General features: G+C 46.1%; 3 protein-coding genes across 11 annotated transcripts in view; 2 read left to right on the top strand and 1 right to left on the bottom strand.

Moving 5' to 3' along the window:
* The first annotated feature begins 1863 nt into the window (after window positions 1–1863).
* On the top strand, window positions 1864–10683 carry CLIC3 (chloride intracellular channel 3). Of its 4 annotated transcripts, none has more exons than XM_069986288.1 (6): window positions 1864–2122; window positions 7458–7567; window positions 7920–8045; window positions 8219–8325; window positions 8487–8662; window positions 8985–10683. In XM_069986288.1, the coding sequence occupies exons 1-6, from the start codon at window positions 2087–2089 to the stop codon at window positions 9144–9146; spliced, it is 717 nt and encodes a 238-aa protein (XP_069842389.1). In that variant the 5' UTR covers window positions 1864–2086; the 3' UTR covers window positions 9147–10683. The 4 variants fall into 4 exon arrangements, with proteins under 4 accessions (XP_069842389.1, XP_069842392.1, XP_069842391.1 ...); XM_069986291.1 differs by lacking the exon at window positions 1864–2122 and adding an exon at window positions 5589–5608; XM_069986290.1 differs by lacking the exon at window positions 1864–2122 and adding an exon at window positions 5980–6107.
* A 3032-nt stretch (window positions 10684–13715) lies between these two features.
* On the bottom strand, window positions 13716–19824 carry PAXX (PAXX non-homologous end joining factor). Of its 3 annotated transcripts, none has more exons than XM_069985635.1 (8): window positions 19134–19824; window positions 18728–18849; window positions 17606–17666; window positions 16343–16389; window positions 16044–16234; window positions 15265–15333; window positions 14963–15056; window positions 13716–14236 (listed from the first exon to the last, which is right to left on the bottom strand). In XM_069985635.1, the coding sequence occupies exons 2-8, from the start codon at window positions 18826–18828 to the stop codon at window positions 14197–14199; spliced, it is 603 nt and encodes a 200-aa protein (XP_069841736.1). In that variant the 5' UTR covers window positions 18829–18849; window positions 19134–19824; the 3' UTR covers window positions 13716–14196. The 3 variants fall into 3 exon arrangements, with proteins under 3 accessions (XP_069841736.1, XP_069841737.1, XP_069841735.1); XM_069985636.1 differs by having other exon boundaries at window positions 19305–19824; XM_069985634.1 differs by having other exon boundaries at window positions 18728–19824.
* LOC138802389 (uncharacterized) overlaps window positions 18574–26550 on the top strand; it is a 29474-nt gene continuing 21497 nt past the window's right edge. The window contains exons 1-3 of one of the 4 annotated variants that reach the window (XM_069985631.1): window positions 18574–20027; window positions 21682–21754; window positions 25325–25530. In XM_069985631.1, the coding sequence (XP_069841732.1) occupies window positions 25349–25530 (182 nt within the window). In that variant the 5' untranslated portion in view covers window positions 18574–20027; window positions 21682–21754; window positions 25325–25348. Of the gene's footprint in view, window positions 20028–21481; window positions 21514–21546; window positions 21755–25324; window positions 25531–26550 lie in introns of those variants that run through there. The other 3 variants (XM_069985628.1, XM_069985632.1, XM_069985629.1) reach the window with 3 other exon arrangements.

The following is a 26550-nucleotide window of genomic DNA, read 5'->3' as shown; positions in this document are numbered from 1 at the left end:
GGGTCTGGTCCTGCGGGGGTAGTGGTCACTGACCGGCACAGTGTGGACTTAGTGTAGGGACCCATGTGTATCAGATACCTGCACGCGGTACATGGGGCAGTGTGGCTTGATCAATTCACATACAGAATTCTGATGTTTTTTATGCAGCCGAGAGGTACTAGTATCAGCCATAGGTGTGAGGTGCAGCACTCTTTTTCTTCCCTGAACCATAACTACTATAATACTGCCCCCTATATACAGGAATATAACTACTATAATACTGCTCCTATATACAGGAATATAACTACTATAATACTGCTCCTATATACAGATATATAACTACTATAATAATGCTCCTATATACAGGAATATAACTACTATAATACTGCTCCTATATACAAGAATAGAACTGATATAATACTGCTCCTATATACAAGAATATAACTACTATAATACTGCCCCCTATATACAGGAATATAACTACTATAATACTGCTCCTATATACAGGAATATAACTACTATAATACTGCTCCTATATACAAGAATAGAACTGATATAATACTGCTCCTATATACAGGGATATATCCACTATAATACTGCTCCTATATACAAGAATATAACTACTATAATACTGCCCCCTATATACAGGAATATAACTACTATAATACTGCTCCTATATACAGGAATATAACTACTATAATACTGCTCCTATATACAGGAATATAACTACTATAATACTGCTCCTATATACAAGAATAGAACTGATATAATACTGCTCCTATATACAGGGATATATCCACTATAATACTGCTCCTATATACAAGAATATAACTACTATAATACTGCCCCCTATATACAGGAATATAACTACTATAATACTGCTCCTATATACAGGAATATAACTACTATAATACTGCTCCTATATACAGGAATATAACTACTATAATACTGCTCCTATATACAAGAATAGAACTGATATAATACTGCTTACTCATCCCCACCTGGAGATACATGTATATCCATCTGCCTCTTCTCCTGATGATTTAGCTTTGTTTGTTTTATCATGAAGTCTTTGGTATTGTTGCATTGCTGTTTCACCGTCCCCAAAGGCCAGATCTCCACCTGTTCTTGTCTGGTTGCGGTCACAGCAAAATAACCTGTTTCCTTTGCGCTGCTCACATGCTTATTCATTGCTACATTGTAACACCATTATCCGCAGTATTGCAACAAGGTCATTCCGTTCTCTTTATGTCAAAGGCATCAAATATTACACAAAACTGCAGCGGTGCTCCCCATCCTGCGACTCATCAGCTGTTGCAAAACTACAAGTGGCACACTCTTAGGGCATGCTGTAAATTGTAGTTCTGCAACAGCTGGAAATCTGCAGGTTAGGGAACACTGCCCTGTAGTATACGGTAAGCTCCATCAAGTGGCAGCTCCAGGTAGTCAGGATTTTGCCTAGTAGTTCTACATCTGTGCAGGGGATTTAGAGGTCTGTATCAGCAAACTGCAGCTGAAAAGTCCTTGCAATATACAGTTCCTGACATGGACAAAGGTGGCAGCAGAGAGCACTGTGTCAGACTGGAGAGAATACACCACTTCCTGCAGGACACACAGCAGCTGATAAGTACTAGAAGAATGGAGATTTTTTTAATAGAAGTAATTTACAAATCTATATAACTTTTTGACATCAGATCAATGGTGTAATGTAGTCACTTTGTACAATTCTCCGCTCCTTATGACCTGAAATGTTCCACACCGCCCACAGCTGACACACAACGTACACACCAATCAGTAGGTTTCCCTGATCTGGCAGACAATGGCGATGAGCAGGTTTCGAGGTAGGAATGCGTTTCGGGTATTTGGGTGGTCAGGGGATGATGTATGACTGGAATGAGTGATCAGGACCTATCGGTATTAGAACCTAAGTGTCAGGAAGAGCATCTCTTACTGACGTGTGACATGGAGGAATGCGGTCTGTGCGGCTTTATTAGAAAAGGGAGTGTCGTCTAATTCACAAGCAAGAAAACCAGAGGCGAGGATCACACCTGCAGAATCCTAGTCAAGATCGGTCCCTGACGGACTGCGGCCGGCCACGAGTGACACAATGGTGGATGAACCCAAAATCGAGCTCTTTGTCAAGGTAACACAATTACAATATTCGCCTCTATTCCGTGGTCTGCAGAGTGTTACACCTGCAGATGTCTGCACCCCATAGAGCAGGGGTTGGGAACCTTGGCTCTTCAGCTTCTGCAAAACTAAAGCTTTGGCTGTCCAGGCATGATGGGAGTTGTAGTTTTGCAACAGCTGGAGAGCCAAGGTTTGCTACCCCTGCCATAGAGTGACCAGCACAGCATTGCATTATCATTGATGACTGCAGGCAGTGCTTATTTCTGAGCAGTATTCTGCAATTGGCAAAATGTATTTTTTAGCTACATTATACGTCTCTATAGGCGTAAAAAAAAAAGGGCGACTTGGAAACTGTGAACAAGTTGCTGTTGCTGGATCTGAGGCTCATGATATGTATCTAGTGCTGATGATAGGTTGTAAGTCTGGTCACTTTCAGCCCGTAGTCACCTATCCAGGCCCAAGCAGGGGACACCCGCAGGGAATGGGACAGGCCTAGTGTCTGAGCCCTCTTAATCATTCACAGGTATTGCGCTACTTGTAGTTTCGCCAATGTCCTGTTATCGTGCAGGGCAGGAAGGGGTTAATATCCCATGCAGCCCGGCTCATGAATATGTAAATGCACAATGCAGGTATGAGGTATTCATGGCTGTTTATACATCCAGGTGATGGATGAGCGTCAGGTATTTCTGTGTCCCGGATGCTGGCATAAGCCACGATTAGAGAAAAGATGGGGATGGTGAGATCTGTCAGCAGCACGGCACCTACTTGTCCATGTATAAAACACTTTTATATACACTGGGCAGGATGGATGAAATAAAGAGGTCATTAATATAAATGGTAAAGATGTAACTTATAGCTCTATACGAGCTCCAGTCTGAGGTTTATAAGGACACATAACCTATTAAACTATATAAGGATCCATTTATATCAGAGGTGATTCTATAATTATTCATGACAAATCAGCCTACCATGCTGCAACCTGCTAATAGTAATTATTCTTACATCACTGTTCGTGGCGTTAGCTTTCATATTTATTATTAATAGTTGATTACACATTTTAGCTAAAAATAGTTTTTCTGCATCTGGGATAGTTTTTCTGCATTGCAAAACTACAATGATACTGCCCCCTAATGTATAGTAACAAAACTACTATAATATTACCCCCTAATGTGTGGTAACAAAACTACAATGATACTGCCCCCTAATGTATGGTAACAAAACTACAATAATATTATCCCCTAATGTGTGGTAACAAAACTACTATAATACTGCCCCCTAATGTATGGTAACAAAACTACAATGATATTGCCCCCTAATGTGTAGTAACAAATCTACTATAATACTGCCCCCTAATGTATAGTAACAAAACTACTATAATCTTGCTCCCTAATGTATAGTAACAAAACTTCTATAATACTGCCCCCTAATGTATAGTAATAAAACTACTATAATATTGCCCCCTAATGTATAGTAACAAAACTACTATAATACTGCCCCCTAATGTATAGTAACAAAACTATTATAATATTGCCCCCTAATGTATAGTAACAAAACTTCTATAATACTGCCCCCTAATGTATGGTAACAAAACTACTATAATATTACCCCCTTATGTGTGGTAACAAAACTACTATAATACTGCCCCCTAATGTATAGTAACAAAACTACTATAATATTGCCCCCTAATGTATAGTAACAAAACTTCTATAATACTGCCCTCTAATGTATAGTAACAAAACTACTATAATACTGCCCCCTAATGTATGATAACAAAACTACTATAATACTGCCCCCTAATGTATGGTAACAAAACTATTATAATATTACCCCCTAATGTATAGTAACAAAACTACTATAATATTGCCCCCTAATGTATAGTAACAAAACTTCTATAATACTGCCCCCTAATGTATGGTAACAAAACTACTATAATACTGCCCCCTAATGTATGGTAACAAAACTATTATAATATTACCCCCTAATGTATAGTAACAAAACTACTATAATACTGCCCCCTAATTTATAGTAACAAAACTTCTATAATACTGCCCCCTAATGTATGGTAACAAAACTACTATAATATTGCCCCCTAATGTATAGTAACAAAACTTCTATAATACTGCCCCCTAATGTATAGTAACAAATCTACTATAATACTGCCCCCTAATTTATAGTAACAAAACTTCTATAATACTGCCCCCTAATGTATGGTAACAAAACTACTATAATATTGCCCCCTAATGTATAGTAACAAAACTACTATAATACTGCCCCCTAATGTAATGTATAGTATAGAATATACTATAATAATACTACTGCTGCTGCTTTGGATTCCTTGCGGCCTGAGCAGTGTAACAGTGTAACAGGTTTTCTTGTCCCTCTTGTATTGTAGACAATAGGATCATTGTTAATGACAGGATTACATCTGAGATCTGTAATCGCTGCCGCTCAGAGACAAGCTAAATGTGTGGATCCTCACAGGGTCCCTCTGACATATCTGAACATTCAAAGGAATGGAAGGGTTGTCATAGGGACAGAAGCGCTCTCCCAGCAGCCCTATAGGTGCGATAAATGTTACTGGGACAGTAAACTGAGGTTATTGGAACCTACTGGTAAGGGGGATTATTGTCTCAGCAGGTGACCCCCAGGATGGGGCGAGACCGTCATGCGGTCAGGTAAATAGGACAGGTAAATACAATGAAGCCACAAAGACGTTTCTACCGTAACACTGTACACAGTGCAGTGAGCGGCGGGCTGGTGCCGCCGCAGGGTGGGGCAGCTGTAATTAAAAATGACGCCACTAATTAAATGAGTCACCAGGAAAAATCTCTGCGGATTAGGAACTCATTGTTCTAAGTGTGACAGGCTGGGATCCTGCAACCTTAAAGGGCTAGGACTCACGGTGCACCATGGGTATATAGCATACTGGACATGGTGTAATCACCAATTGTTAAAATTCCATAGATAATGCCGCCACATGGTGCAAACACTATGAACCTGTGTTAGCTGCACCCAGAGCTGACCCCAATCCACCCCGACCAAATCCCATGACCCACTGGCATCCATGTTGTAAACCTGTGTGCTCCTCTCTTTTTCTAAGCACCTCCTAGAATAATGCAAACCACACCCATTTCCCCATGACTCCGCCCCTATGACAATTCCCATAACCTTTGTATCCAAGGATCAGCAAGAATTAGAGGCTGCTGTGATGAAAACCATTATATCAGAGTTAAAGTGGTACAGCAGTAAATCTTCTGCTCTATGTCCTGCAGGAAGTGGTGTATTCTCTCCAGTCTGACACAGTGCTCTCTGCTGCCACCTCTGTCCATGTCAGGAACTGTCCAGAGCAGGAGAGGTTTTCTATGGGGATTTGCTGACAGTTCCTGACATGGACAGAGGTGGCAGCAGAGAGCACTTAGTCAGACAGGAGAGAATCCACTTCCTGCAGGACATACAGCAGCTGATAACTACTGGAAGACTGGAGATTTTTTTAATACAAGTAAATTATAAATCTGTATAACTTTCTGGTACCAATTGATTTGAAAAGAAAAAAAAATAATAATAATTTTTGCCAGAGTTCCCCTTTAAAATCCATAAGAAAATATTGGGTCATCTTGTGAAATTACTTTATGTGCACAGCTCTGATCACCTACCCATCCACCCTAAGGGCCACATTACACGGCCTGATTTTAGGGAGCAAGCAAGCGCCAACCCACCAGGTCACTGCTTAGGCTGGGTTCACACTACTTTTTTGCAATCCGTTTTTTGCAAGCAGGAATCTGTCAAGTATAGCCAATAATGGTTTGGTGTAATAGGGCCTTAAGTCACAACAAGATTGCATAGTGTCATTGGGTTGTCATGGCAACCCAGGGGAGTGTAGTGAAGGCCTCCAGGGCTGCCATCTTCCTTCTCCTAATGGGGTGTAATAGGAGATGGGTAAAAGGACAAAAGTACTGCAGAGGGGACTGCTTGATCCCTCGGAGACTTAGCCCATAATGGTACATTCACTTTTTTTTTTTTTTTTTTTTTTACAGTAGCAGATCAGCGCTGGTGCAGGGATCCCAGTGGCACGGTCATTTTTTTAAAACGCTGCCTGGTTCCCGCGCTCTGTGCCATTCTTTGGCCGTGCAGCGGCCCAGCTCTATGCTCTGGAGACGGGCCCACCGCCCCCAGTGTGACCATATCTCCTCCCCTCTGCAATGTGGCTCCATTGATTCCAATGGAGCCACCTCACAGAAGGGAGGGGATATTGCATAGAGCTGGGTCGCTGCACGGCCAAAGAACCGCACCGAGCACGGGAACCGGATGGCCCTCCAAAACATTCTCTTTAAGCTCTCTTTAGTTAGAACATTAGAAAATTTAAAAAATTTGAACCTCTACCCCTTCCTTATTTATGATATAAAATATAAACAATGATAAACCATATGAGGTATCTCTGTGTCTGGATATATTTGAATTATTAGAAGGCGCCGTTATTGATCCTGCATGGTGACGCTGTAAAAGAATATATAATATATATATATATATATATATATATATATATATATATATATATATACACTTTTGGTATTGCCATGATCAGACTGTCTTGTAGATTACCGTCATTTTCTTAATTAAATTATATAAAAATGGGCGCACAATCAGCGGCAGGAAAGAGTCAATGATCTGGGTGTATACACAGCGCGGAGCTCCCTATGGCAGTATCCGCCAGTGGCCTGAGTTTTACACTTCTAATGTATACGGAGCCGCATATCTGCAGGCTAGTGACTGCGCGCAGTAAGATCACCCCCCCCCCCCCCACTATAGGGCTGATGGTGGCCCCGGGGCCCTCACACACACCGGCCTCAGGGGACCCTGTGTTCCTGACGGCTGCTTTTACCACACTTCCCTTTAAGTAGCCAAGAGTGAAACAAACCCGGCATTACAGGACGATGCGGACACCAACCTGTCTGGTTTATCTAGTATATCCTGCCGCCGCTGACCCTTCACTGTTTCTCGGAAGCGGGACCAGCAGCAGTAGGTGGAAGCCATGGGTGTGATCCGGCACAAAAATCTTGTTTATTTATTGCCAACAGTGAAGAGAAGTCATTCATCTTGTGGGTCAACAATGACACAATGTCTACACCCCAGGTAACATCCCCGCCCCCGGATGGTTGTCATTCCTCTGCTTTTCATCATGAGATTCCTGCTGACAGAAGTGCGGCCTACACTAACACCTGTCAGCAGACACAGATTGTCTTTACTAAGGTCTTCACACTGTTATAAATAAAGTTTATTGAAATGCACTTATGCACCTATTCCAGCAGTGTAATTATTACTGACCTCTTGTGTCCTTTTTTATTTTTTAGTCAAGTGAAGATGGTGAAAGTATCGGAGCAAATCCCTTCTCACAACGACTGGCCATGATACTGATGTTTAAAGGATGCACCTTCACCCTAAACACTGTAGACATGAAGAGGTGGGTGAAAAGACACAATGCTGTCCCCTATATACAAGAATATAACTACTATAATACTGCCCCTATATACAAGAATATAAGTACTATAATACTGCTCCTATATACAGGGATATAACTACTATAATACTGCTCCTATATACAAGAATATAACTACTATAATACTGCTCCTATATACAAGAATATAACTGCTATAATACTGCCCCTATATACAAGAATATACTACTATAATACTGCCCCCTATATACAGGAATATAACTACTATAATACTGCTCCTATATACAGGAATATAACTACTATAATACTGTCTCCTATATACAGGAATATAATTACTGTAATAAATCTTCTCTCCCAGGGCCCCGGATGTCTTGAAGGATTTGGCTCCAGGGTCGCAGCTCCCATTTGTTATTTACAACTGTGAAGTAAAAACAGACGTAAACAAGATTGAGGAGTTTCTGGAGGAAAACCTGACCCCTCCCCAGTGAGTCCGCTGTCCGGGTGTAGTATTGGGGTCACGGCCGTGTATGTTGGGGGGTGGGGGCAGCGTCCAGTCACGTAAATGCTATTTTTCATATCATCAGTGGATGGTGTACGGTATACAGAGGTTGTGCTGTATATAGACATAGTAAGCGCTGATGAGTCTTCTCTTCCTAGATACCCAAGTATGACGCCCAAGTACAAGGAATCCAACACAGCTGGGAATGACGTCTTCCATAAATTCTCTGTATACATCAAGAATCAGTCCCCGGCCCAGGAAGACAGTGAGTACCATACACATGACAGTCATGCTAGATACAGCGCCACTCTTCTTTAAGTGGCTGTGTTTTCACCACTCACAGCAGCTCAGTCACAGAGGTCAGACCCCCTCATTGGTAAGGTTATGGGAGTACCCCTTTAATGGATCATCCATTGTTGTTTCCAGATCTACAGAAGAGTTTGCTGCGGGCGCTATTGAAGTTAGACATGTACCTGAAGAACCCCCTGCCCCATGAGCTGGCCTGTGACCCCAAGATGGTCAACTCAAAAAGGAAGTACCTGGACGGAGATAACCTGACCCTGCCCGACTGCAATCTGCTGCCCAAACTCCACATCATCAATGTACGTGGTATTTATGGCACAATCAATCCTTAGTGTGCAAGTTTTGCGCTTGCTCTTGGGTTATCATGGTAACTCTGCACAGACTTCCTGTCATGTGACCAATTATCAAAGATTATCAGTCACATTACAGGAAGTCCATGTATATGTAGTTGGTTGATGTTGTTGTTTCCATAGTAACCCCAGAGCAAGCACAAATTCTTAGTTACTGTAGTACAGATTTTACTTTTAGGTGTGGCGTGCAGAAATGCCCGATTAAGTTTATTTATTTATTTTTTTTAATACATTATGTCTTCGCTTTACTAATTTCCTGATCTCCCCACAGATCGTGTGCAGACACTACCGCCATTTTGAGATTCCCAAAGACCTACAGGGCATCTCCCGCTACCTCCAACATGCAGAGGAGCTGAAGGCCTTCAAGTACACCTGCCCCAACCCCAGCGAGATCATCCTCTTCTACCGCGACATGGTCAAGAAAATGCCTTAGATGTGGATCAGGGCTTCTATAGGACTCTTTTAAACCTTTCTGTGTGGAATCCATGCTTAATTGACAGCCATTTACCGCTGAAAAGACAGGAGTATGAGCGAAAACATTGTGATACCCCATGAGACATCATGCTAGTTTATTATAGGAGCCCTATATATCCCAACTCATAGGGCCTCATATAAGAATGATACAGACCACCCACTGACATGGAACAAACATGAGCATTAAGGTATAAATAGTGGCGCCATACAGTATACAAGGATGCCCACATACCCTGTTTCCCCTGAAAATAAGACCTAGTAAAGGCTTTGCTGAATTGCTAAATGTAAGGCCTCACCCAAAAGTAAGACCTAGCAAAGCTTTTGTTTGGAAGCATTCCCACTGAACACAACACCAGGACACTCAACTATGATTCTTTTTAGCCCGTCGTAGGTGTCCCCCACCTTCACCATCCGTTGCAGAGCAGCTGCATGCAGGACATGAATACCTTTGCCTGCAGCCAACCCCATGTTCCTTTCTGCGTCTGTCACTTTTAAATGTGCAGGAAAGGCATCAAGAGGCCTATCCCCTACCACCAGATGTAGAGCTGCACACAGTCTACTGTTATTCTGTCCCCTGCTACCATACCATACGCTGTCCTTGCTGTGCTGGACAAGTGTGCAATGAGCTCCCCCTGGTGGCCAGAAGCTGCCATACCGTATGCTTTCCCTGCTGTGCTGTGGTATGGTGAGCTCCCCCTGGTGGCCGGAAGTCACCATACCGTACACTCTGTCCCTGCTGTGCATGTGAAGTGAATTCTTCCTCATGGAAAAATATGACATCCCTGAATATAAAATGGGACCTAGCACAAAAAATTAATATAAGACAATGTCTTATATTATTTTTTGTGCTAGGTCCTATTAGTAGTAGTTCCCTCCCAGTCTCTGGGTCCCATAGCAGCTCATCCAGCTATACATATACCCATGGATTCCCGGTTCCCACCCTCTTATATGTTACACTGGGGGGGCTACATGCCTAGTTGGGTCGGTAGACGATACTTACACTGCGCCTTTGTACAGGACCTGTCTGTTTTTAGTAAATACATATACTCCCCATGAAAAATCAGGTCAAAATGACCACTTTTGCAAAGGGTGTGTAGATAAAGCTTTTCCCTTTTTGGTTCCAGGAGTATCCCGCCAAAACCAGTAAGGGTTATCCAGGTTTAACAACAAAAACGTAGCTGATTTCTGTCAACAGCAGCGCCACCCCTGTCCTCAAGTTCTACGTATGCAACTTTGCTCCATTCACTTCAATGGGAACTGAGCTGTAATGCCATACACAACCTGAGTGACTACAGCGTCGCAATTTTTCGGTAGAAACAGATTTTCTAAACCTGGAAAACCCCTTTAAGCCCCACCACTTGGGAACACCTCCATATAGACCACTTGTTGGCAACACGAACCTGAGGCCGCCATATTCATAGCGGATGTAGAAGACCAAAAAAAAAAAAAAAATCACATTAGTAATGTCCTCATATTCATTTTATTACAAAAATAAACTGTACAGATAATTCATATAGACCAGAGATGGAGAACCCTCTGCCCTAAACCTGTTGCAAAACTACAATTCCCATCAGGCCTGGACAGCCTTTGGCTGGTCCAGGCATGATGGGAATTGTAGTTTTGAACCAGCAGGAGGGCTAAAGGTTCTCCATCCCTAATAAAGATGATAAAAAATATATTTTTTAAGCAATTCATAACAAAAATTGGCGTTCAAACTACAACTCCCAGCATGCTGTATAAACCCAGCACATAGATGTAATGTGTCCTCCGCACCAACTTTCATTACCAAAAATGTATCTCATAGTAAAAAATATTACTTTAAATACTAAAAAAAAATTGGTTTAATTCATTAAACATATGTCAAAATATTACATGATGGCCGCCATTTTATGGCCAGCGCTATGCGTCACTTATACAAGTACAGAGGTAATTTCGAGTCTGTGCCTTCTGCACCCTTTCCAGTCACAGACGCCAATTTGAATGTTTTATATTGAGACACGAGCTACATGGCGATTCTTAGCTGTGCAAAATTGTCGCACTCTCTGCAACAAAAGCCTTACAAAAAAAAAAATATATATGATTTTTCTTCATGTTGTGCATTGATGTAAATTGAGTTTATTTAACTGTTTAGTTGTTAAAATTTATAATTATAAATAAAAAAAAAAACTTAAAAAAAAAAAAAGTCATGTGACCGCACCGCAGACTGATGACTTCAGATGTATTGTATGGGGGTAGTGCCACAGAGTGACCTGTAGATGTAACTGTTCACCTATCCACACTAGGCCTCAGAATATTTGGTTACTATGGTGGCCCATAGTAACCAATCAGAATCCAGCTGACATTTTTCTAGCACAGTATAAAAAATGAAAGGAGTGATACGATTGGCTGCTCTGGACATCTCCTCCATTTCACGTCTGTGGTCTTACCTCACAGGAGAGTCTGCCGCCATTTTGTGGGCTGAAGCTGCCTTTTATTCACCCCTTCATAGTTTCTTTTGGTTTTTCCGTATTTAACGCCTCACACAATGTCTGTCTTTGGTTTTCATGACAGTTACCATAGTATCTGCTTTCCGTCTCCTTTTGAGGGACAAGGTCTCCTCAGCGTAACATCACGACGCTGCCAGGGCCGGACTGGGACTAAAAATCAGCCCTGGCATTTCCGAGCACACAGGCCCACTCGCCGTGCGGTGATAAGTTATGAGACGATGTTGTAAGTGCAGCACGGCTACATGTTGTATCATCACGGCCATGACTGGAATTACAGATAATAACACAGTAAATGGGGTCAGAAGCTTCTGTCTCTGTACTATGTAGCTGAGCTGCAGTTACAGGTTGTTACCACTACACAGTGTACAGAGACAGACTGCTTCTGCCCTCGGTCACTGTGCTCAGTTTAACACCACCAACACATACTGACTAATACCACCACACACTGACTAATACCACCGCACACTGACTAATACCACCGCACACTGACTAATACCACCGCACACTGACTAATACCACCGCACACTGGCTAATACCACCGCACACTGGCTAATACCACCGCACACTGGCTAATACCATCACATACTGACTAACACCACCGCTGCTACTAAATAACTTACACTGTACATATATCACTATCACCTCATACAGTCTCTTCTCCCCCTCCCTTATAGATGGCCCCCCTCACTTCCCCCCCCCTCCTTTATAGATGTCCCCCTCTCTCTTCTCCCCCCTCCTTTATAGATGTCCCCCTCTCTCTTCTCCCCCCTCCTTTATAGATGTCCCCCTCTCTCTTCTCCCCCCTCCTTTATAGATGGCCCCCTCTCTCTTCTCCCCCCCCCCCCTCCTTTATAGATGGCCCCCTCTCTCTTCTCCCCCCTCCTTTATAGATGTCCCCCTCTCTCTTCTCCCCCCTCCTTTATAGATGTCCCCCTCTCTCTTCTCCCCCCTCCTTTATAGATGTCCCCCCTCTCTCTTCTCCCCCCTCCTTTATAGATGGCCCCCCTCTTTCTTTTCTCCCCCCTCCTTTATAGATGGCCCCCTCTCTCTTCTCCCCCCTCCTTTATAGATGTCCCCCCTCCTTTATAGATGTCCCCCCTCTCTCTTCTCCCCCCTCCTTTATAGATGTCCCCCCTCTCTCTTCTCGCCCCTCCTTTATAGATGTGCCCCCTCTCTCTTCTCCCCCCTCCTTTATAGATGTCCCCCCTCTCTCTTCTCCCCCCTCCTTTATAGATGTCCCCCCTCTCTCTTCTCCCCCCTCCTTTATAGATGCCCCCCTCTCTCTTCTCCCCCCTCCTTTATAGATGGCCCCCCTCTCTCTTCTTCCCCCTCCTTTATAGATGGCCCCCTCTCTTCTCCCCCCTCCTTTATAGATGGCCCCCTCTCTCTTCTCCCCCCTCCTTTATAGATGTGCCCCCTCTCTCTTCTCCCCCCTCCTTTATAGATGCCCCCCTCTCTCTTCTCCCCCCTCCTTTATAGATGGCCCCCCTCTCTCTTCTCCCCCCGCCTTTATAGATGGCCCCCCTCTCTCTTCTCCCCCCTCCTTTATAGATGCCCCCCTCTCTCTTCTCCCCCCTCCTTTATAGATGGCCCCCGGTCACGGCAGCCCGCTCCTGTTACCTCCTATCACCGCAGCTCGCTCCTGTGGCCTCCTGTCACCGGAGCCCGCCTCTGCCCGTTCCGGTCACCGCAGCCCGCCTCTGCCCGTTCCGGTCACCGCAGCCCGCCTCTGCCCGCTCCGGTCACCGCTGCCCGCTCGGTCCGCCTCCTGTCACCGGATCACAGCCTCTGCCCGCTCCGGTCACTGCAGCCCGCTCGGCCCGCCCCTGACGTGCGCTAATCCAATCAACGTGGAGCAGCGTGGGGCCGCTGCGGTGCACGTAACGCGCGTTCCACGGCCGGCCGCAGCGGCCACACGCTGCTCCACGTTGATTGGATTAGCGGAGCACGTCAGGGGCGGGCCGAGCGGGCTGCAGTGACCGGAGCGGGCAGAGGCTGTGATCCGGTGACAGGTGGCGGACAGAGCGGGCTGCAGTGACCGGAGCGGGCAGAAGCGGACCGGAAAGAGAAACGGGCCGCGGCAGTGATTTTTTTTTTTTATGCAGCCCGGGCGGCCCACAGACTGGTAATCTGGCCAGCCCAGCGGGCATTTGCCCGGCTTGCCAGATTACCAGTCCGGGCCTGGACGCTACCATATCCTCGACATCAATTGTCACGTTTACACCCGGAGCGGTCACCCAGAATAAGTGTAAATGAATAGACTTCTACCACGATGTTCCCTCGCAGGTCACCAACCTCAATGTTTCACTATAAAGTCGCCATATTGGGACTGTTGCAAATGACTTGTGGCCTTTCCTCCCCTATAGGAAAACATTGAGGTTACGGTGATGCCGTGGTGATGAAACAAAGACCATCCCTAATATACAGGGCGCATTTATATCTCTTGTACGGAGGCTGCATTCTGTGGTCGTTTACAAAATGGCTTCCATGGCGTCACGGTCCTGTGTGGTCACCAACAAATCTTCAGGATTCTTCAAAATCCACCCCCTTGGCCGCCTTTTTGCTACAAAGAAAGATCAGGGTGGTGTTACTGTACAGTACAAAGTAATGTCCAATACCCGTTCCCGGTGAGCGCAGTCTGCAGTGTAAAGAATGGCGGATTTATACTGCTTGCTATGGCTTCCTCCACTGACATTTACTAAACTTAACACATGATATGTAGGATTTCTATAGATGAGAGCAAAGTTCCCCAACCAATGTCTCCTCAGCTGTTGCAAAACTGCAACTCCCAGCATTCCCTGACAGCCAGAGGAAAACTTCTATTCTTTACACTGTAGGCTGAATCCAACACACAAACCCCATGTTATTCTTAAAGGAGAACTCAGGCGAAATGGTTCACAGAAAATTATATAGATTTGTAATTTACTTCTATTTAAAATGCTCCAGTCTTCCAGTACTTATCAGCTGCTGTATGTCCTGCAGGAAGTGGTGTATTCTTTTCGGTGTGACACAGTGCTCTCTACTGCCACCTCTGTCCATGTCAGGAGCAGCAGCAAATCCCCATAGAAAACCTCTCCTGCTCTGGACAGTTCCTGACATGGACAGAGGTGGCAGCAGAAAGCAGTGTGTGAGACTGGAGAGAATACACTACTTCCTGCAGGACATACAGCAGCTGATAAGACTGGGGATTTTTAAATGGAAGTAAATTACAAATCTATATACAGTAACTTTCTGAAACCAGTTGATGTGAAAGAAGAGTTCCCCCTCAAAGCAGGAGCCATCTTGTTACCTCTTACAGCCAGGATTAATAAGAGACTCCCCGGGCAGCCTCTTCTTCGCCTGTGCGGATGACCCCCCAAAACCTCGCCTTCGAGCAGTAACATCTGAGAACACAAAGAAATTCATTGAATCTCCATGCACGATCAGCTTTTCTCATTACAGCTCTCCATCCATCTTTTCCCGACTCCTGAATGGCTGGCCTGTCTGGGTATACAGCCAGATATCAGCCAGGGATAGCATCACTTTTGCTTTCCCCTGTGAGAGCTGTAATGGCGGCCATCTTGAATTTTTTTTTTTTTTTTGATTACTAACCAGGAAAAAGGATCTGTTGATTCTTTTGCTTGACCAGACTGACGGATCTAGCAGCATCGCTCTCTCGGTCTAAAAAAAAATAATTAAAAATTAAGGATTGCATAGTAGTCAGGAGACAACCCCTAAACATATCCATTCAGAGCTGCATTCAAAATTCTGCACCAAAAAATTGCACACCTCCTATCTGACCCATCTTTACACATCAAACAAAACTCTACATCGGCCATGACACAGTGTACATTTCCACCGGGATTTCTGCTACTTTCTGGTGTAAATTACAAAAAGTCTACCAGACCATGTGACCCCTCATTGTCTTCATTAAAGGGGTAGTTCACCAAAAAAAAAATGTTTTCTTTCAAATCAACCGGTGCCACAAAGTGCCAGAGATTTGTAACTTATTTCTATAAAAAAAAAATATCCAGTCTTCAATTACTTATCAGCTGCTGTATGTTGCCCCATACATCTTATACAGCAAATTATTGTCTATACAGACTGTGACCAGCAGGGGGCAGCACTAGTTTATTATACATATGTAGGGAAGTCTGTCACTTGCAATTCCACTTTTTACCATCAATAGCAGTGCAGATTTCCCATAGACATGAATGCAACAGCGCCCCCATTTTCTAGCTGAGCTCTCATTCAGTGGTTTCTGTATGTAATAACCTAGTAACAGGACCCAGCCTGACCCCTGTAGTTGTAACAGCAAGAAAACCCTGCACAAAGCCTTGTTATATTCATATGTGTGTAGAGCTTACTTTTAGTACAAATGGTGACTGTACCTTTAAGAAGCCCCTCTAAACTCCTCACACGATCAGACATATCGAACAGCACCTCCTGCACCAGCGCTCGTGCCTCAGACACTGGAAGCTTCAAGAGGTCCAGGGTGACCTTCCCAGAATCCACCTGGAAGGACAGGCTTGGGATGCTGCCCTGGATATCTAGAACCGGAGAGCTGTTCTGGAACTTCTCCCTGTTGGGGTGGACACAGTGCATTAGGACTACAAAATCTCCAAAGGGCTTATGGTGGCTGCAGGGGTAGTCGTCACACCTAGGCCCTGGTCCGAAAAACAGAACTTACCGTAATTTGTTCACAAGATCACGTGACGTCACATTGCGGGCAGCGTCCTAAAATAAAGAAGTAACATATAAAGAAAGTGGTAAAAGTTAAGGGGAACTCCGGCAAAATCTTTTTCTTTCAAATCAACTGGTTTCAGAAAGTCACACAGATTTGTAATTTACTTCTATTTAAAAATCTTCAATCTTTCAGTACTTACCAGCTTCTGTATGTCCTGCAGGAAGTGGTGTATTCTCTCCAGTCTGACACAGTGCTCTCTGCTGCCACCTCTGGCCATGTCAGGAACTGTCCAGAGCAGGAGAGGTTTTCTATGGGGATTTGCTTCTGCTATATAACTTTCTGAAACTAGTTGTTTTGGGACAGGATTTTTTACCAGTGTACCTCATCGGTTTCTCACTTTATGTCAAAGATCCCATGCATTGAATATAAGCCTGCAATGTCATCTGCTGCCACTAGATGCCACTGTAGTACCATGTGAGGCTGAAAGCAGGAAGTAAGTTAGGATGAGGCTGAGACCACATGGTAAGCAGAGACCCCCTCTGCTAAAGAGAGAGAGACATCTAGGGGTCCCCAAAGACAAAAGGGGAGCCCCAGGGCAGACTGCTGGGGGCAATGCAGGTGCAGATAGACATAATATTGGTGAGGTGACTTCAGTCCAGCCCCAGCAAGATGCAAATGCGGATGCTGGGAAACTGTGAAGGAGACCACAGGGTGGAGGTGAGTAAGACTGCAGGTACACCCTTTTGGGGCGAGAGGACTTGAGTCGTGTACATATGATAAACAGTTAGCCCCACCTGTAGCTATCATGACATACCCAGGGAGCATTATATGAGATATATATATATATATATATATATATATACACACACACACACAGGCCAGGGGGCTGGGGGAAGATGGCGAGAGCCTGAGAGACAGAGGGGGCTCTGCACCAGCAGGGGTCACTCTCCAGGACACAGCTTAGCTTTGGCTGTTTAGGCATGATGGGAATTGTAGTTCTTCCACAGGTTCCCTATCCCTGGTGTAGGTGAATGCACGCTCTAGTATACAGCTGGGTGTACTCAGGGAAGGTTCCAGAAATACATAGGGAGTAACAATCAAGCTTGTAGGGACTGTAACTACTGAGCCTATCGTGCCTCTACATGAACAAAAATAAAGGATCCTTTGTTCAGTGACATTTCCAACAGGGCACCTCCCCCACCCTATATACTTCTATAATAATATATCCAGGGGTAGTGATGTCACCTGGCTGATATGGGGTCTTACCCAGTCCTCCAGGGCCTCCTCTATGGGGTCCGTCCTCCAGACTTCATTGCTGTTCGTTACACTGAACAGAGACAAGAGGATGTATTATGCAGATATATAAGTATATACACAGCCAGGGTTAGTTATTATGAGGGGTGGTCGGCAGTGGGCGGACATTGGATGGTGCCCCCTTCTTCATATATTACATGACCTCTATACGGCACATAGTCATCCTGTTCCCAGGCAGCATCACACTGAAGACCCCCGACCCCCGGATCAGCACAGAACAATCACAGGCACAGAGACAGCATTGAGGTGAATAGGAGTTTTATGGGGTTTGCTTTGTCTTTTTTCTCTGACTTTAATGGGACAATCACCAGACTATAAAAGCCGTATACAACTGGGGCCAAGAAGATGTGGCGGCCCACCCCCCTCCCCTACCGGAGCTGAGGGGGGTGCTGTATACTGCCTCCAGGCTGGATGAGGGGGGGTGCTGTGTACAGCGATGAGACGCTTCCCTGACAATGCCCTTTAACTTAAAGGGATTGTTCTACATCTCCACACTTCTAAGTCTGACCAGAACACATAGAATAGGACTGACCCCTTAAACCCCCATAGCTTCTCCCCCAATCTGTGGTTGTGGAAGTTGTAGTTTTGCAGCAGGTAGAGAGGTTCAAAGCTGTCAGAGCATGCTGGGAGTTGTAGTTTTGCAGCTGGTAGAGAGGTGCAGAGCTGCCAGAGCATGCTGGGAGTTGTAGTTTTGCAGCTGGTAGAGAGGTGCAGAGCTGTCAGAGCATGCTGGGAGTTGTAGTTTTGCAATGGCTCCCATATATAAATCATTGTACGGCTGCCAGTATTATACCCATCTAAGGGCCGTATTACACAGGACGAGTATCGTTCAAAATATCGTTAGATTATTCGGATCTAAACGATAATCGTTTGATCGAATCTGGACCTATTTTCATCATTGAACGTTCACAAATCGTTCGGTGTAATACCACCTTAACCACTTTCTGCCCTTATTGCAGAACCATCCAGCATGGCTTCAGGACAGCAATGGTTAATAGTCTCTCCGCTCCCTGAGCTGCAGACAGACCACCCAACATGGCCGCCTCCATGATCCCCATCCCTGACATCACTCACTGTATGTGGACGTTGCTGCCAGTCTGGACTCTGCTGAGGCACAGGTAGCGCTGGCCGCCATGGCTGATGGTGCACAGGGGGGACCAGGGATCAGCCGCCATTGTGAGTTAAAGGATCAGTTCCTACAACAGGAGGAGTGGCAGCCATGAGGGGAGTGATAAGCCCTGGCGGGGAGGAGACTGCCAGCATTAACCCTTCACACACTAGACGCCTCTTACAACAGGAGGGCTGGGAAGTTTATGAAGTTCGGAAACCCCCATCATTGTTGGTGACCCCCATCACTGTCTGTTACTCCCATCATTGTCGCTGACTCCCATAATTGTTGGTGACCCCCATCACTGTCTGTTACTCCCATCATTGTCGGTAACCCTTATCATTGTCCGTTACTCCCATCATTGTCCGTTACCCCCATCATTGTCGGTGACCCCCATCATTGTCGGTGACCCCCATCATTGTCCGTTACTCCCATCATTGTCGGTGACTCCCATCATTGTCCGTTACTCCCATCATTGTCCGTTACCCCCATCATTGTCCGTTACTCCCATCATTGTCCGTTACCCCCATCATTGTCCGTTACCCCCATCATTGTCGGTGACTCCCATCATTGTCGGTTACTCCCATCATTGTCAGTTTCTCCCATCATTGTCGGTGACTCCCATCATTGTCGGTTACTCCCATCATTGTAAGTTTCTCCCATCATTGTCGGTGACTCCCATCATTGTCGGTTACTCCCATCATTGTCGGTGACTCCCATCATTGTCAGTTAGTCCCATCATTGTCGGTGACTCCCATCATTGTCGGTTACTCCCATCATTGTCGGTTACTCCCATCATTGTCAGTTACTCCCATCATTGTCGGTTACTCCCATCATTGTCAGTTACTCCCATCATTGTCGGTGACTCCCATCATTGTCGGTGACCCCCATCATTGTCGGTGACTCCCATCATTGTCGGTTACTCCCATCATTGTCGGTTACTCCCATCATTGTCAGTTACTCCCATCATTGTCGGTGACTCCCATCATTGTCGGTGACTCCCATCATTGTCGGTGACTCCCATCATTGTCAGTTACTCCCATCATTGTCGGTGACTCCCATCATTGTCAGTTACTCCCATTATTGTTGGTGACCCCCATCATTGTCGGTGACCCCCATCATTGTCGGTGACACAATGCAGGATTTATTTAGTTTTATTACAACAATGGCTCCACCTCGTTGCAGCCAGTATAGCCAACCATCATGGTTTTCACTACAGGAGTTGTCACCCAGCTTTTCCAGTTCCCAGAATGGCAGGATCTAAAGGTACATAGGCTAGTGGTTATAGGCAGCTCCTCTGTGTATAGCGGGGTACATGGAGGTGGTTATAGGCAGCTCCTCTGTGTATAGCGGGGTACATGGAGGTGGTTATAAGCAGCTCCTCTGTGTATAGCGGGGTACATGGAGGTGGTTATAGGCAGCTCCTCTGTGTATAGCGGGGTACATGGAGGTGGTTATAGGCAGCTCCTCTGTGTATAGCGGGGTACATGGAGGTGGTTGGGGGGCAGCTCCTCTGTGTATAGCGGGGTAAATGGAGGTGGTTATAGGCAGCTCCTCTGTGTATAGCGGGGTACATGGAGGTGGTTATAGGCAGCTCCTCTGTGTATAGCGGGGTACATGGAGGTGGTTGGGGGGCAGCTCCTCTGTGTATAGCGGGGTACATGGAGGTGGTTATAGGCAGCTCCTCTGTGTATAGCGGGGTACATGGAGGTGGTTATAGGCAGCTCCTCTGTGTATAGCGGGGTACATGGAGGTGGTTATAGGCAGCTCCTCTGTGTATAGCGGGGTACATGGAGGTGGTTATAGGCAGCTCCTCTGTGTATAGCGGGGTACATGGAGGTGGTTATAGGCAGCTCCTCTGTGTATAGCGGGGTACATGGAGGTGGTTGGGGGGCAGCTCCTCTGTGTATAGCGGGGTACATGGAGGTGGTTGGGGGGCAGCTCCTCTGTGTATAGCGGGGTACATGGAGGTGGTTGGGGGGCAGCTCCTCTGTGTATAGCGGGGTACATGGAGGTGGTTGGGGGGCAGCTCCTCTGTGTATAGCGGGGTACATGGAGGTGATTATAGGGCAGCTCCTCTGTGTATAGCGGGGTACATGGAGGTGGTTATAAGCAGCTCCTCTGTGTATAGCGGGGTACATGGAGGTGGTTATAGGCAGCTCCTCTGTGTATAGCGGGGTACATGGAGGTGGTTATAGGCAGCTCCTCTGTGTATAGCGGGGTACATGGAGGTGGTTGGGGGGCAGCTCCTCTGTGTATAGCGGGGTACATGGAGGTGGTTATAGGCAGCTCCTCTGTGTATAGCGGGGTACATGGAGGTGGTTATAGGCAGCTCCTCTGTGTATAGCGGGGTACATGGAGGTGGTTATAGGCAGCTCCTCTGTGTATAGCGGGGTACATGGAGGTGGTTGGGGGGCAGCTCCTCTGTGTATAGCGGGGTACATGGAGGTGGTTGGGGGGCAGCTCCTCTGTGTATAGCGGGGTACATGGAGGTGGTTGGGGGGCAGCTCCTCTGTGTATAGCGGGGTACATGGAGGTGGTTATAGGCAGCTCCTCTGTGTATAGCGGGGTACATGGAGGTGGTTATAGGCAGCTCCTCTGTGTATAGCGGGGTACATGGGGGTGGTTATAGGCAGCTCCTCTGTGTATAGCGGGGTACATGGAGGTGGTTATAGGCAGCTCCTCTGTGTATAGCGGGGTACATGGAGGTGGTTGGGGGGCAGCTCCTCTGTGTATAGCGGGGTACATGGAGGTGGTTATAGGCAGCTCCTCTGTGTATAGCGGGGTACATGGAGGTGGTTATAGGCAGCTCCTCTGTGTATAGCGGAGTACACAGTAACCACAGGCTGCTCCCTGCCTCCCGGAGGACGTCCTCGCTGCTGATTGGAGACGCTCAAAGAAAACTCATTTATCCTTGAAGGAGAAGCAAACAGTGAGAGAAGCTGCAGCCACAAGACGACACTTCAGCTGTGAGGACGGAGACCAGGGGACAGGTAAGAGAGGTCTCCCCGCCCCCATATCACACAGAACACCCCCCCCCTTCTCTGGTTGTACACATAACGAAGCCCCCCACCCCCAACTCTCATCATACACATCACACAGCCCCCCACCCCCGACTCTCATCATACACATCACACAGCCCCCGACTCTCATCATACACATCACACAGCCCCCCACCCCCGACTCTCATCATACACATCACACAGCCCCCCACCCCCGACTCTCATCATACACATCACACAGCCCCCGACTCTCATCATACACATCACACAGCCCCCCACCCCCTACTCCCATCATACACATCACACAGCCCCCACCCCCGACTCTCATCATACACATCACACAGCCCCCCACCCCCGACTCCCATCATACACATCACACAGCCCCCCACCCCCGACTCTCATCATACACATCACACAGCCCCCCACCCCCGACTCTCATCATACACATCACACAGCCCCCCACCCCCGACTCTCATCATACACATCACACAGCCCCCCGACTCCCATCATACACATCACACAGCCCCCCACCCCCGACTCCCATCATACACATCACACAGCCCCCCACCCCCGACTCTCATCATACACATCACACAGCCCCCCACCCCCGACTCTCATCATACACATCACACAGCCCCCGACTCTCATCATACACATCACACAGCCCCCCACCCCCGACTCTCATCATTCCCATCACACAGACCCCTACCCCCGACTCCCATCATACACATCACACAGCCCCCCACCCCCGACTCTCATCATTCCCATCACACAGCCCCCTACCCCCGACTCTCGTCCTACACATCTGTTGTGCCCTATTCATACTTGTGGTTCCTGGAGTAGATCCTTTGCTGACATCTAATCCATTCTTACACATCCTGCTGATCTGGCATCTGATGATCCGGCACCTGTTTCCAGGACAGATCTGAGGTTATAGACGTCTCTGACCATCCACAATATCCTAGATGATGATGATGACGACAACGTCTAATTTTCATTGCAGCCTTTGGCCTTTTTATGTTTATTTTGCAATCTCTTTGTATTTATTATGTATATGTAAGTAAATAAATATTCTATATAGTTACATGAGTAATAATGATAGGAGATAAAAAGGGGTCCGTGGAGCCTCAAAACACGGGAATAGTCAGATCGCTCCATGGAAGGAAGCCACCCTTTTTGCGTCAAAAAGTCATTGGCTGACAGGCCGCTCAGCTAATGACTGGCCGCGGCGGTCCCGGCCAGTGATTGGCTGAGCGCTCTGTCAGCTGAGACAGGCTGCTCTGAAGCTGGAGTGCGCGAGACCTGGGGAGAAGACCGCAAAATGAGCCTTGCAGCCTGGATAGAAAATGTAAATCGTCAGTCGCCGGCCGCGCACCGATATTACACGTAGCGATGTGCAGTCGGCGCCCGACAATTATAGGTACAAACCTATATCAAGGATCAGCCGATGATCGTTGTATTTATTACACAAAGCGATAATCGGCCGAATCGGGCCGATTATCGTTCCGTGTAATAGTACCCTGACTCTGTGGCGAGTATTGTGACATGATAAAGGATTACCAAAGCCCGGCATCCATCTACTGACAGCTGTTTTAGGGGTTTTGCCCCTCATCAGTGTGGAGCAATCACTGAGCTCAGGGAGGTCAGTGAAAAAAATCCAATGAGTACTCACTCAAGAGTCTCCATTGATACATTGCCCCCTATAAATTTAAATATGCAAAGTCTTAAAACATGGGAATAGCCAGATATCCCTCCATTGAATTTTTTGTCACTGATCTCCCTGAGCTCAGTGATTGCTGTGTTTACTTGGTGTGTTTTTCATTGCCCCTGTTAGCCATAATCCTGCTTCACACTGATGATAGACAAGTACCCCGAAACAGCTGTCTGTGGATGGATGCCGGGCTTTAGTAAACCTTTGTCATGTTGCAATACTGTTAGACTTTGATGCAAAAGGGGCCACCCTGGTATTCCCCTATTCATATTCCAATACTTGCAACTTAATGGGCTACCTATCAGGGTGGTTTGGTGATCTCCTCACTGGGGGGCACCCCTTGGCAACAGGTTTTCCTTCCCTGCCAAGGGAGCCTTGTCACTGAGCTCAGCAAGTTCAGTGACAAAAAAAATCGGAGGAGCGATATCTGGCTATTCCCGTGTTTTGGGACTCGCAACTGAGGCTCCGCGGACCCCTTCATTGCATATTTACATTTTAAAGGGGGCAATGTATCAATGGAGACTCCTGGGTGAGTACTTCATTGGATTTTTTTCCCTGATCTCCCTGAGCTCAGTGATTGCTGTGGATAGATAAATAGATAGATAAATAGGAGATAGATAGATAGAGAAAAGAGATAGATAGATAGGAGATAGATAGGAGATAGATAGACAGACAGACAGACACACAGATAGATAGATAGATAGATAGATAGGAGATAGATAGGTAGATAGGAGATAGATAGATAGATAGATAGATAGATAGATAGATAGATAGGAGATAGATAGATAGATAGATAGGAGATAGATAGGTAGATAGATAGATAGATAGGTAGATAGATAGATAGATAGATAGGAGATAGATAGGTAGATAGATAGACAGATAGGGGATAGATAGATAGATAGGTAGATAGATAGATAGATAGGAGATAGATAGATAGATAGATAGGTAGATAGATAGATAGATAGATAGAAAGATAGATAGATAGATAGATAGATAGGAGATAGATAGATAGATAGATAGATAGATAGGAGATAGATAGGAGATAGATAGATAGCAGATAGATAGGAGATATATAGATAGATAGGAGATATATAGGAGATAGATAGATAGATGATAGATAGATAGATAGATAGATAGATAGATAGATAGAAAGATAGATAGATAGATAGATAGATAGATAGATAGATAGATAGATAGATAGGAGACAGATAGATAGATAGATAGATAGGTAGGTAGATGACCCCATTTGCTTGAATAAGAGGCAGGGTCATGTGATCAGCCAGTGCAATTTGGTCATTCCCGGTCACTTATTTTGTAGTCCCTGTCTATTGCCTCTGCCACAGGACTATAGATATATATATTACAGCACACAGTACAACCTACCCATTATATGGGATCCATACCGGTCTCTATCTGATATGCAGGGACACTGCGGTTGTGGCTTGTTCCATTGGACGCCATATTATAGATCTGGGATGGGGAACCTTCGGCCCTCCAGCTGTTGCAAAACTACAATTCCCATCATGCATGAAGAGCTAAAGCTTTGGCTGTCCAGGCATGATGGGAGTTGTAGTTTGGTAACAGCTGGAGGGCGGCATGTTTGACACCTGTGTTATAGAGTATCAGGTGACAAATGAACATGAGCCTAATGTGGCCGCATCTATAGCCCATCCTGACCAGGGGATAATGCCCTGAAGTAACAGCGTCAGGCCGTAATACAATCGTCTGAACATGTGATCTCCTGATGATCAGAATGGCGGCATCAATTCCTATAATCTGGGATAATGTAGGTAAATTATAGGGGGATTATGTCTCTCATCCAGACCTGTTTCCTCTGCTTGTTCTGACAGGATCCTCATGGTGACGGAAGAGTCATGGACGGCCTATTGCCGCGGCTGCTGTCGCCGTCTCCGGACGAGGTGCAGGAATGCGTCGCCCTGCTGATGAGCAAACTGCAGAGTCAATGCGAGGGGCTGGTGGAAGCTGTGACCAAGGATCCACAATGTGATCAGTACCTGGCCGCCCTGTGCAGAGCCCTGCATACAGCTGATGTACGGTAAGTCTACCTCCACAACTACAACTACCAGCATGCACTCACAGCCAAAGGTGTAGTTATGCATCGGCCGTGTGTCACTGGAAGGTCGGACTGTGCTGTAATAAGTTCCTGTGCATGCTGGGAGTTGTAGTATTGCAACAGCTATGTGTCACTGGGAAGTTGTACTGTGCTGTTGTATGTCCTGTGCATGCTGGGAGTTGTAGTCTTGCAACAGCCATGTGTCCCTGGGAAGTTGTACTGTGCTGTTGTATGTCCTGTGCATGCTGGGAGTTGTAGTATTGCAACAGCTATGTGTCACTGGGAAGTTGTACTGTGCTGTTGTATGTCCTGTGCATGCTGGGAGTTGTAGTCTTGCAACAGCTGTGGGTCACTGGGAGGTCGGACTGTGCTTTAATAAAGTACTGTGCATGCTAGAAGTTGTAGTCTTGCAACAGCTGTGTGTCACTGTAAGGCTGTACTGTGCTGTTGTATGTCCTGTGCATGCTGGGAGTTGTAGTATTGCAACAGCCATGTGTCCCTGGGAAGTTGTACTGTGCTGTTGTAAGTCCTGTGCATGCTGGGAGTTGTAGTTTTGCAATGACTGGGGATCACCAATCTACTCCATATATAACATTGCCATACAAAGGCATAATAATACCGCCATACGGTGCTTGCATATAAAGCTACAGTGGCCTCAGTTCTCCATATAACAACCCACCGCTCAGTGCCAGTAAGCTGTCTATCAGCACGTACATTGATGTGTTGCTCCATCTGTGAAACGTTAACATCAGGTCTCCTATTCCCGGGTGACGTGACATCACTGCTATCATGTAGCCTTAAGCCCATTAGACAGGCCATGGAGAGGACGTTAGCCGCCATACCGCAGATTGTACTCCCGATATACACATCAAACAAGCTGTAAATGGAGTGTACTTAAGGTGGAGGCTCCAGAACGGCCGGGACCTTTCGTTGGGGATCATAGCATAATAGCGAGGCCAAACAATCCGTATCCGCAGGGTAAACACGAAGCCTGACAGATCC

This window comes from Dendropsophus ebraccatus, chromosome 10, assembly GCF_027789765.1.
Source record: "Dendropsophus ebraccatus isolate aDenEbr1 chromosome 10, aDenEbr1.pat, whole genome shotgun sequence".
NCBI classification, from domain to species: Eukaryota; Metazoa; Chordata; class Amphibia; order Anura; family Hylidae; genus Dendropsophus; species Dendropsophus ebraccatus.
The sequence above is the reverse complement of the archived record's forward strand: the minus strand, read 5'-3'. Positions and strand labels throughout refer to the sequence as shown.

Coding starts and splice junctions, on each gene's coding strand:
- CLIC3 (XM_069986288.1), top strand. CDS start 2,087: ATGGTGGATGAACCCAAAATCGAGCTCTTTGTCAAG. Junction 7,568..7,919: donor AACACTGTAGACATGAAGAG/GTGGGTGAAAAG, acceptor CTTCTCTCCCAG/GGCCCCGGATGTCTTGAAGG. Junction 8,326..8,486: donor GTCCCCGGCCCAGGAAGACA/GTGAGTACCATA, acceptor TGTTGTTTCCAG/ATCTACAGAAGAGTTTGCTG.
- PAXX (XM_069985634.1), bottom strand. CDS start 18,828: ATGGCGGCTGATCCCTGGTCCCCCCTGTGCACCATCAGCCATGGCGGC. Junction 16,235..16,342: donor GATCTTGTGAACAAATTACG/GTAAGTTCTGTT, acceptor CCACCCCAACAG/GGAGAAGTTCCAGAACAGCT. Junction 15,057..15,264: donor TCAACAGATCCTTTTTCCTG/GTTAGTAATCAA, acceptor TTGTGTTCTCAG/ATGTTACTGCTCGAAGGCGA.